The sequence below is a fragment of the Caloenas nicobarica genome, chromosome 4 (genome assembly GCF_036013445.1).
Source record: "Caloenas nicobarica isolate bCalNic1 chromosome 4, bCalNic1.hap1, whole genome shotgun sequence".
NCBI classification, from domain to species: domain Eukaryota; kingdom Metazoa; phylum Chordata; class Aves; order Columbiformes; family Columbidae; genus Caloenas; species Caloenas nicobarica.
Window position 1 is genome coordinate 19,098,081 of NC_088248.1, and position 12,386 is coordinate 19,110,466.

The 12,386-nt window shown below is 41.3% G+C and overlaps 1 protein-coding gene across 1 annotated transcript in view; it reads right to left on the reverse strand.

Annotated features, from left to right (window-relative positions):
* Positions 1 to 12,154, reverse strand: part of SLC7A11 (solute carrier family 7 member 11) — a 61,933-nt gene extending 49,779 nt beyond the window's left edge. The window contains exons 1-3 of the mRNA XM_065633503.1: positions 11,878 to 12,154; positions 8,834 to 8,960; positions 4,033 to 4,148 (exon numbers count right to left, since the gene is read on the reverse strand). Coding sequence (XP_065489575.1) covers positions 4,033 to 4,148; positions 8,834 to 8,960; positions 11,878 to 12,154 — 520 coding nt within the window. The remainder of the gene's footprint in view (positions 1 to 4,032; positions 4,149 to 8,833; positions 8,961 to 11,877) is intronic.
* Between the last annotated feature and the right edge of the window lie 232 nt (positions 12,155 to 12,386).

Sequence of the window (12,386 nt, forward strand, 5' to 3'; positions counted from 1 at the left end):
GAAATTAAACATTATTGTGGCATGAACTGACCAAAATATGCATGAATGAGTGTAAAAACTTCTAAAACATGTGTGAGTTGGTAACCTGCTTTCAGTCTCTCAGTTCTTAATAGCTGAAACCTGATTATCTGCTTTCTGATGTGGAGGCCAAGTGAAAAGATTAGAACACGCTCAGTTAAGATTGCATATCTATTCAGGTTACATATTGATAGTACAGTTCAGTACTTTTGCACAGTAAAATCTAACCCTTCCAGTTACCACTATAGTTGAGCTTACTGTTAGGAGAAGAATCAAAACGTACAAATAAAGCAATATATAAATACAGTTTGGTTGTTTTTTGTTTTTTGGTTTTTTTATTGCTTACTGCCACACTGCAGAATAGTGATAACATATTTCTTCTTTGGAAGAAACAATAAATATGGAGGAGTCTACCAGCTTTCATTTAGAGAGATACATGAATTTTTAACTCTTTCTCCTAAAAAGACCATCGTCAGCATCAGAACAAAGAAGGCCTGCACCCCTTCTGCTTTGTGTCCTGGGGCTGTTGTGTCCAACTCAAGCAAAGCTGGGCATTCAGAAGGCTTCATCTCCTGTAAGCAATTTATTTCTGCATTTTCTTCTTCTGTGCTTTCCTATACTAGGTCACATGCAGGTTGTCTATCCTCTACCTGGCCACCTATTTTCATAAAAATCGTAGTAATTAGACATCTTTAAGATGTCTGCTCTTCTCTAAGGTCCAGTAAAATTGACCGAGTTTAGAAGAAGTTTGTGGCAGACTGACAGATAGACTGAGATATCCTATATTTGCCTAGCTCTTTTCCTGACAGAGATTCACTTGAAAAATACCAAGTGAATTAAAGTGATTTCTAGGTTTGAAAAGAACAGGCAGCCTTTGTTGCATAGAGGCTCAGAAAGCTGGGATATCTGAAGAGAACCTCCACTCAAGCAAGTGTCCTTCTCTCTACTGAGTGATTGAAATGTTTAGACTTTTTGGTTGGTTGGGCTTTTTTTTTTTAAAGACAGGAAAAAAAATAGTGCACCATATCATGGAACAGAAAATTTGTTTCTATAGATTGTTCAAAATTGCTCAGAACAGATGTTATTTCAAGGGGAATTTTGTGCCTAGCACATGCCTTTTCCTATAAATAATAAACCAAGAATGAGGTTTTTTGAAAGGTCACCATCTCTGGTAGTTCCATTTTAGCTCTCATCTGATCTGCATTCTCTGCAGGACCCTTGTTCCTTTTCCACCAGAGGTGCTGAGGGGGAATGGTGGGGAGCAGAATGAGCTGTAGCCCCTTTATGAGTAGTACTTGTTTGCAGCTGGTAGACGAGCAACAGGATCTGCCACTCCCCATCATAATCCTGGTTCCATTAATCTCATGCAGCCTTTCAATAGCACGCTTAAATTGCAGAAAATGAGGTTTAGGTGGAAAGAGGAAGGAAAAACAAACGAACAAAAAGCCTTCTTGTGACAAGGGTAGAAAAAGCTGGGCTACAGTATTAGGTGAGGCTTTAGAAACTCCCTCACTGGAGGTTTTAGGATCAGTTTAGACTCACATCTGTCAGAAATTGTTTAGATATACTGACTGTGTTTGGGGGCAGGGGATCACCTGGAGATTTCTCAAAATCTCTTTCTGCCCTTTCTAGTATGATCAGAAATGACAAGGTAAAACCACAGAAAAAAGTCTCATCCAAGGACTGAGTTTAACTGCTCTTCCTACTTCATTTCTCCCACGCAACGAGGATAGATCTGCAGTGAGCACTGTGTTGTCAGGCATAGGAGGCGGAAGGGACCGGGAGTGGATCAGAAGACAAAAGGCACATCAGTTCACTTTCTGATTAACTTAAAATTTTCAGTGGAACCAAACACTACCTTCGGCACTGTTAAATTGGACTGTAAGTACTTCAGGGCTCCAGTGTGTCTGTTCACCTCAAAAACACTTAAATCTTGCCTATCACTGCCTACCTGCACTATACAGATCATTCATAGCGATTACCACAACAGCTAATTCCTACCATACAGGGATAACAGTCATACACTCTTGGATCCCTGAGCTGAAATGTAGCATACGATCAAAAACTACTACAAATGAAACTCCGCTGCAGAGAATGCTACAAAGAATAATGCCTCAGTCTGACGTGTCACTGTTTTCCACAGCATTGTTCCATTCACCATCACAAACTTTCTACATGAATCCCTTCTTTTGGTGAAATGACGGCTCATCCTACCTGTGCAGCACAGACCCGCAGTCACCATAGGAACAGTCTGCTGTGAGCTCCTCTTTCCCTTTAGGCTGTAATTATTTCAGCATAACTCCATCCCCCCTGCAATGCTACTTCGTTTAATTACTTTGTGAAGCCCTGGCTTTTCAATTAAATTAAAAGCAATAAAAAGCTATTTCAAATTGTTCACTTATTGTGCTTGAATCACATGCACATAACAAAACGCTTTGATGGAGTCCTCACTTAACATTCCTTCTGTCTCAGTGACCTTGAAGTTACTGAACATCTGTTTCACCCTTATCTTGCACTGAAATATTTTAGACAGATGTAGCTATAAAAAGTCATTGACCTCAAAATTCAAGCCTTAATTCAATTATTCCTATGAAACCTATAGTTTGTGCATAATTAAGTTGGAAAGAAATGCGGTCACATACTGATTTTTTAACACTCCTGGCAAGAAGGGAACTCTTATCAAGAGAGCTCCTACCAAAAGCCACAGTAACCTGGAGACTGGAAATTTCAATGTTAATTGAATTCTCTACCCCAAAGAAACAAAAAGTAATCTGAACCTATTCTTGTGCAAAACTAAAAGGGTCTCCCAAGTGCCTTTGATTGTTTTGCATGTCTTAATTCCTTTTTTCCGGTCCTTTTGTTTCTGATATGTGCACTGACCACGCTGAAAGGAACAATCTGTTACTAATAACTCGAGTCTACTCTGCACTGACCCCCCAGCACAGCTGAATGCGGGTGGGTGTGCACGTGTGCCAGGAGCATCATCCCCAGTGACCATGCAGAACTGGAAACATGCCTCGAGTGCTACAACCACACAGCTCCAGAGCCTCATTCGTATCCAGATTTGTGCTTTCCCGCTTCATGCAGCCTCTCCCACGAGCCCAGGTACACTGTAAAGCTCCTGGTCTCAGAATAGCCTCTCTCCTTCCGTGGGCAATTTTTGGTTCTCTGTAGCTCTCAATGGTCCCTTTTACACTAATTGCAAAGTTAGTAAGAGTAAGAAGAGTAAGACAAGCAATTAGCAACAGACATCTATTTTCACAATGAGGGCAGTAAAACACTGGCACAGGTTGCCCAGAGAGGTGGTTGATGCCCCATCCCTGGAGACATTCAAGGCCAGGCTGGACGGGGCTCTGAGCAACCTGATCTGGTTCAAGATCATTGCAGGGGATTGAACTAGATGGTCTTTGAAGGTCCCTTCCAACCCAAACTATTCTATGATTCCCCAAACTGTACACACTGTTCCCAAACTCATCAGTTGGGTTCCTGCTCCCTGAAACACGAGTGCCTAGATAAGTTTTATTGCTATGCAGGACAGAGTGGGACTAGGGAAGATGATCTCATGTTGCCTGTGCTCCGCTCAAGACAGCTACATTTCTTCATGGCATCATACTTGGCGCTCAATTGCATCCTAAAGCAGAGGTAGAGCAAAGCACTTAAAATCAGGTAATCATTCTTCCATATCTCTGGCACTGGCTCACCATCTCTTAGGGCCTGAAATTGCTTCTACAAAAGTAATGAGAGTTTTGCCATTAATTCAGGTGGCAGAGTCAGGCTCAGCAATAGATTTTCCCTGCCATTAATGAAGTCTGCTATTCCTTTACTACTGCGTATGTTCACAAACACACATACCCAGGCAAAAAGTCATACTGATGCCCTTGGCACTGGATGCGCAGTCAATCTGTAATGATTCACATCAAACGACTACCTGTTCGGCGTGCTATTACTTTTTTTTTTTTTCTTTTCAATTACGCCACCTCTAGCCTTCCCTGAAACCGAAAATTGGATACTTACTGATGCCAACAGCTGTAATAAGTTTAATCGCAAGTTCTGGGATTTCACACTGCATAAAGAAAGGTTCCAAAATGTAACGTCCAAATGCCAATGATATCACCGCTGTGGCAGCAGGGCTAGAGTAAAAACAAAACAACAAAAAATAAATCACAAAATTAATCTGCCATGGTACATAGACAAGATTCATATGGGATCATGCCGTAACTTTGCTATCACAGAACTGTGAACCGTATTTAATTTTGGTGCCTGCTTATAAATATGCTGCTGTGCACCATGATCTCTGAAGAGAGCTGGAACCACAAGCAGTTCAGCTTTGCTCAGTGGTTCTGACCTTGACAGCAGCACTTCTTACCAGGATTGATCTTAAAACTTTCATGTTATGAAGCAGTCATAAACAGAAAGGAATGGTATCAATGCAAATCTTCATTTACTCACTTGAAGTGAACATAGCCAGAATTAGATTACATGGGCAAAAGCCTGAGTAAAAGTTGTTAAAGACTGAATTTCAGTGGCCAAGTATATCTCTGCCTTCATAGACACAAACAAATCAATTTCAGTCAAGCTGAGAATTCTGCTTTACTGAAATAAGTATCAAACACCTACCCAAGGCTGTTACTAAAGTCTCAGGCAATGCAAAAAAATGAATGAAAATGGGATTTTCTAAAATGCAAACAGAATTTTTAAAATATTTGTTCTTTTTATTGACTAACAACTTCCCAGCACTGCAAGTGAGAGCAAAAATCCTTAAGGTACAGAAAGCACCTACTACAAAACAGATAAGTATGGAGAAAGGCAGGCATGCAGTTGTTGAGTCTACAGATTTAGAATACTTATAAAATTAGCACAACCTTTCTCTTTGAGGCAAGCTAAAAGTTTGCCAGAAGCCTTAGCACTGATATATATTAACAGCAGATTACCCTGTGCCTCAAAATCAGATGCTGTCTGCGTATTACAGCTCCAGTGGTCTGTTCACATTTGGTTTGGGAGAACACTTTCACCCTTCTTAGGACAGCTGGTGGCATCTGTTCTTCATTGCAAGCTCACGCACAATAAGGAGAAATGGGCATAAAATTTTGCCTCACAGGATTTTTGAGTTAAACAAGTCCATGCAAATTTGTCATTAAAAAAAAAAAATCTACAGCATTTAATAAAATAATGCCTTTGATACATGAAATATCTCACCTTGCAGAATTTTAACAAAACTTTAGTTGCTAAAATGCTATGGAGCAGTGCAAAAATTCTGCAGAGAAGTTATTATTCTCCATCAAATGATAAAGGAATTTTCCACAACAGAGTTTCACCCTCTGAACAAAACCCACTTTCTTAGCATTATGACTCAACCAAAATGTCACACATTGTGTTGGAGTAAACTGCAGAGGAGCAAAGAACAGAAGTATCTTCGTCGGAAAGTTTCTATGTGGACAAATGAGGGCTGTTGCTCACGCGTCCCCAACGCACAAGGGACTGTTCCTTGCACTGGCCAACAACCAGCTTTGCAACTTTTGCCTTCGCTCAGAGACTGAATGTCCTCTATGCTAGATTTACATGTACATTTACTGACTTTACCTCGGTGCAATATTTCTAATTTACATAAGAAGATCACCAGGCTTCTGGCTTTTAAATATTGCAGCCTGCCAAGAGCAGTTTGAAGTGTCCTATATCAGATCTTTGGAGCTTGCCCAGATTTTTTTTCCTCAGTCCCTTCTACCAGAACTTGGATTTTTCCCTGACATTTTAAGAAAGGCCTTTTTAAAGAGGCAGTCACTGCTATCCACGCCACTATTTTTAAAAACATAGGTCCTAAATTATACCTCTAATTATCTCTCATAGTCCCATATTTGAGGGGAGATGTTGCTGGCAATGTAGTGGATCAATTGAGGTGGAAGTTGAAGGAATGGAGCATTTTCTTTTTGACTGGCAGCCCCCTAACAGCTGTGTGTTGAGGAGCAGACAAGAAAGTGAATTAGCAGTTTTCATTTAAGGGCAAAGAGCACAAAAAGCCAGTGGTAAAGAAGCAGGTATAGCGCCGCCAGCACATACCACAGGTGAGTGAGTCACTTATTTGGCAGCGCACTCTTACCCAACCTGCGGTTAACAACCACCATAGTTATGCAGTACGGGCAACACGTTCACACAGTCATCTACACTTGTTTGAAATCTAGCTCTTTTTTGTTTAAAAAAAAAAAAAGTAGGTAATATACCCACAACCTGACTTTTGGGAAGAAAAAAGTTCGTGCTTGTACTGGATGAGGAACATCGCAGTGTAAGGCACTTCTAAACAGCATGTGATGCTGGCACAGTGTAATCAGTATATGGGCAGAGTTAAGTGTATCCGAGACTGTAAAATAGTGGCTGAAAAGACATATGAGAGCAGGAAATGTTTGTTTTGGTTGCGGCTGCGCCACCAGTCCATGGGTGTGATAATCCTGCAATATTTCAGAGGAAAAAATGGCTTAGCTGAGAAGTGTTTGTGCAACTTCACCCACCGAAAAAAACTTAGATATGTATTAGGTCTCAACTTCTTTGATAGCAGCAGCCAATTAGTTTACCGATGCAGGAGTCAGATATAAAACTCTACATAGAGTTTTGGCAGCACTGCTCTGATTATCACAAGTTATAACAAGTTCAACTCCCTCACTGCTTCTCAGGTTTGATGATTAAAGAATCCACTGATGTTCCTTCCCATGCAAGATGATTATTTTCTGGGTGTGGGGCAGATCATGATGACTAAGAGTGTTTTCATGGCACTCCTAGGACACTGTCATATGTAAAAAAACCAAACAAACAAACAAACAAAACTCCACTTTTGAGAGGAATTTATGTGGCCTGGTTTCTTGTGGATATTTGTTCTTAGATTAATAAGGTCCCCCATCTAGTAATGTGCAGGTTAAGAGGGGGATTTCTAACACTTATCTCTTCTGTTGATTATATGATGTAGTGTATTAGAGGGGGTGTGGCTAGTAAGCCGAGAGAGGTTCTCCTTCCCCTCTACTCTGTCCTGGTGAGACCGCATCTGGAATATTGTGTCCAGTTCTGGGCCCCTCAGTTCCAGAAGGACAGGGAACTGCTTGAAATAGTCCAGCGCAGGGCAACAAAGATGATTAAGGGAGTGGAGCATCTGCCTTATGAGGAAAGGCTGAGGGAGCTGGGTCTCTTTAGCTTGGAGAAGAGGAGATTGAGGGGTGACCTCATTAATGTTTATAAATATGTAAAGGGTGGGTGTCAGGAGGATGCAGCCAGGCTCTTCTCGGTGACAACCAATGATAGGACAAGGGGCAATGGATACAAACTGAAACACAGCAGGTTCCACTTAAATATGAGAAGAAACTACTTCTCAGTGAGGGTAGCAGAGCACTGGAACAGGCTGCCCAGGGAGGTTGTGGAGTCTCCTTCTCTGGAGACATTCAAAACCCGCCTTGACGCCTCCTGTGTAACCTCATCTGGGTGTTCCTGCTCCGGCAGGGGGATTGGACTGGATGAGCTTTTGAGGTCCCTTCCAGTCCCTAACATTCTGCGATTCTGTGATGTGCGATGATACAGCTATGTTCACAGCACTGTGCTTCTCATAGTGAAAATATAGGTCTGTTTCCTCCTTCTGGTTTTCCTTTTTGGCAAAAAGTTTATATAGTTAAGACATCTGCTCTTTCATCACGTTTGATGGAAATTACGCAGTTAATTCAAAGGTTACGTATGGGTGGGGAGGATGTAAGGGACCATCTGACATACACAATTATTTCCTCCGGAAACAAGATAAGAATTTACGGTTTCATAATGACTCGGCACTGTCAGTGCTTTTAAACTCAACAGTCTATGCTAGAACTTGTCAATATTATGTAAACATTGTTGTGATTGGAAATGAGGCTTGTGCTTTTGTGACTAACTTGCTGATTCTGGAAGAAAGGGGAAAGGAGTGCTCACTAGCCTTAGGCTGGAATGGAGTGTTCCCAAAGTCATTTTGCATAAGTGAGCTGCCCTGTCCTACATTAACAAGCTTTCCAGACTCAGCAGCACTGTAAAAAAAAAAACAAAACAAAACACAAACACAACAAAAAACCCAAAATGTTTGATCCAAAGATCCATTTATGTTTTGAAAATTCATTTAATATGATTTGATGATTTGGGATCTTGATATTGTAATTGACCTACACAATGCCATAGGCTGCAAGAACCACAGGTTTACACACCAAAACAATAATTCAGATATTTTAGATATGTAAGGACTTAATGTTGTTTTGTTTGGTCAATTAATGCTTTTCATAGTAATCAAGAGGTAAGTTCTCCAACACCACACACAAACAAAAAATGGGGACCTGAACTGACATACAGAGAATAAATTATGCCAACAAATCTAAAAGCTACTCAGCAAGAGCTTTACCAGGAGTTATTTCTGTACCCACACACAACAGCAACCACTCCAAAAGCTAGTTCCAAGACTGATAAAAATTAAAGGTGACTTCCTTCTTCCACTATACCGTATATAGGCATGGGTATTAGCATTATTAGTGACATTAATGGATACAGTAAGCTTCGCAAAATTAAAGCAAGTAGCTGAATTGTGTCAGGCAGTTTTCTTAGAATCTTCCTCCCTCCATACATGCACAAATGACTTTTTGAATGTTTCAATAGTGATGAGCGAAATGGCATTGTTAAGTTCTCTGAAGCGACAATACTAAAAGAACACAGCTAATTTATCAAGATATATTTGATTTATTTTGCACATCACATGTTGGAGACTTTTCTTTATGACTGAAAAGTGTATTGCTGTCAGAAAAGAAACACAGAAAAGCCACGATACACTTACCGAATGACGAGTAATTCAACCCACACTCTCACAAAAGCAGGTAACGGGCCAAAGGCCTCCAGGATATAGGTGTAGTGACCACCAGATTTCTTAATGCATGTTCCTAGTTCAGCATAGCAGAGGGCACCTGTGAGAATTAAACTGTGGCATCACGAGAGATATCCAGAAATAACTTTCAAAACATTTGTAAGCTAAACAATGGAGCTGCCATGGTACCACAACTACGTTTGATACATTTTAATCATCTTTTTTCTGAGCAATTTTGTAAGTTTTAAGTCATTCAGCTAGACCTACAGTTAACCAAACTCTACATATACCCAGTTACATTTGCGTGCAAGCCACTGAACAAACTATTTGCTATCAACCCGTTTCATTACTCATCCATATCTCGTGAAGAGGGACAACAAAGTGCTGTGTCACACCAGCTACCCCAGCTCCCCAGCCAGCCTGCCTGTACCACCCAGTGAAAGCTTCTGACACATTTGCTTGTTATCAAATGATGATCGGCTCCTTTCAGCCTTGGAGATACCTGGCTCACCCTCTGAAGAAAAGCCTGAAAACTGTATTGTCCCTCCTCAGCCAGAGGTGAAGCAATCAACTGGCCAAAATTTGGAAGCAGGAACCACAGATTAAGAATTTTCCTCAACAGTACTCCCAAAATCTTACGTAAAAAATTCAGGGAATGTCTTAGCCCTGGTGCAGTGTTGTTGGGTGCTACTAATGCAGTGAAAGCTCAGCTCATTTCTACACTGCCTTGAATACAGGCAACTTCATGTTTTCATACAAGGAGCCTCATTTGATCCTTCACTGGCTAAAATAAAAACAAAATCACCATCACATCACTGTATTAGGGGTGACAAGTTCATGCAGAAGTGGTTCAGGCCCCTTTGGAGCAATGCTAGTGGTGTTCCCAGCAGGTAACAGCTCTCAGAGCTCCCCAAGGTTTCCTCTGCCATCATGCAGCAGACAATAGTGTGCTGCAACCATGAAGATCTGCTCAAAGCCTTCTTCACCCATGGGCCATCTGCTACTGCTGTTTAAATGAGCCATCACCCAGCCACAAAGCCAGCAAGTTCTCAGCTCCGTGGGTAGACGGCATCAGTAGAGAAGAGGTGTACCATGTCCTGTAAATGTAGGAAAGCCCTTTGAGGAGAGTCTGTGAAGCCACAGGAAAACAGTAACCAAGTTTGTAAACACCACATGGCAAGATCAGCGACATATATGAACTTGCCTGGGCTCTGTTCCCTGCACGCCTTTATGCTGCAACACTGTAAGATGAAAACCACAGTTGTCCAAACTACATAGCATATGCAAGCCCATTAAAGCTGTACCACATTATGACAAATTCCCCCCTTGTTCATTTGCTTTGTTTGGGGTTTTGCAAAAGTGTGGCAGCTTTTATCCACTATTCCTCAGCTTACCTGAAAACGTACTTAAAGGAATTCTTACAGCCACATTAAAAAAAACAGCTACTGATGGGTTTCCTCTTCCCATCTTCCTCTGTTGAGGTTCAAGATGAAATGAAATTGTGTTTCGATACATGTCATGCATACAGCCTCAATAAGACCTTAAGTCATCTTTACATGAGATTTTACTATAATTAAGTAATGCAGGGCATTAAAATCACCCATGGCATAAAAACAATGAAAAAATAACTGTAACTGGTCCATTTAGAAAAAGAAATAGTATGTGTTGCCCTGCCAAATTACACGGTTCTTCACTTCTTAAGATCTGGAAAATGACATTGAAAGCCTGTCTGATAAAAGGCAGATTTTTTTTTTTTTTTTTCTGTATAGGCTTTACTTCACAGTCAGAAAATTCCTACTATTAAAGTTAAAGCAAAAATTGCAATGATAAGCAAATCCTGGTTTGACTACATCTAAAGACCAATATCTTCTGACAGGGTTACAAATTGTGTTTGAGGTCTTTTTTCTAGGGGAATTTTGGCCACAGACAGGACTTCCACGATTGTACAACAGATTATGCTGCACTGTGGTCATTTAACATTTGACTAAAGCAGGTCCTAACTTTCTTGCAATCTCTGTTTGGCTTGGGTGGGCTTATCCCATAAATAGTCAGTGGTTTTTTTAAGCTCAGAGCCAATTTACCCACTGTGGCATTTGCATGTTCCACCTGTTAAGCAGACACGTGTTAGTCCATGCTTGGCCTCTTTACCTCCTGCCAGAGAACAAGTTGTTTCTGTTTTAAATAAAGCCAATATTCATGTTAGTTCTTCAGCTTCTTCGAGATTAACTCATTAAGTAGGTCAATGGACCCTCTGTCCCACAGAGGCCAGAGTGGGTTTTTTTACTCTGAATGGGGGTTTTGTATACAGAACAAAAAACCTGGCATTCTTCAGAACTTAATATTGGTCAAAAATACAAAAAATTAGTAAAAACTGTCACGATAGGCAGGCCAGCAATAAAACTCTCATTACAAATTTGTTTCCGTCACGCTGTTTTCTGCGGCTCAATCTTTCAAAGCAGCATTGTGAGCAGGGAATAAAGTGAGGAGCAGTAATACAAGACTGGGGAGAGGGGTTATTAGCATTATTATTTTGCTCCTTTTCATGCCAATACAGTTTACATTCAGTGGGAATTATTCCTCTCAGAACTTGATCTAGCCTCTGGGGAACCAAGTCGAGCTCTCTAAACATTTCATCCGTGTTCAAATGGGGTGACCCGCATCCCCAGCTGCCAGTGGCCTTACAAGCAAACCGTAAACTATCTCTTACAGAAAAACATTATACACACAGCACGTTATATGGCATAAAATGGACACTTACTTCTCCTGTTCCTTTAGGGACCCTTAAGAAACAATAATTCATGCTTCCACTTTTTACAGACCAGGCACTGGGGGACAGGGGTTGCATACCTCTGTGCCCTCCACACAACCTATCACACAGCAAAAAAACTTCTGTAGCCCTATTGGTCCTCAGGCTCCACACTGTGCCTTGATATCCAATGGCAAAATCAGACAAATAATAATAATAATAAACCACCAGCCACCCCTCTGGACCAATTAGAAACTTTTAAGCAACTTACCAAAGAGCGAGAGGATACCACATGCTGTCCAGAGAATCAAGGACATGCCTACACTGCCCGTGTTCTTCAGGATGCCTTTGGGAGAGATGAAGATGCCGGCTCCAATGATAGTGCCAATTATGATGGATATTCCCCTCAAAAGTGTCACTTTCTTCTTCAGCACAACTTTTCCCTCCTGGGCTGGCTGTCCACTGTCCATAGAGGGCAATCTGCCATTAGATTCCCCCTGCAAGTAGCTTCCATTAGAGACGGTGGTTACAGCAGCTTTCCTCAACATGCTCCAGTGCCACAGCAAGCACAGGCAAAAAAGTTTGCAGCAGAAACTCAAGGTTTTTTTCCTCTTTATGTAGCCACCTACTTAGTCTCTTTCCTCTGCCCTCTCTTATCTTTCCAGCTGCTCCTACACACAGGTAGCAGGCTCCGAAAGTGTTTCAGCCTTGGCTGCTATCAGAGCACTGCTCAGGAACACCTGCGCTTTCACACTGCGAGCTGGTACTGCCCCAGCATTG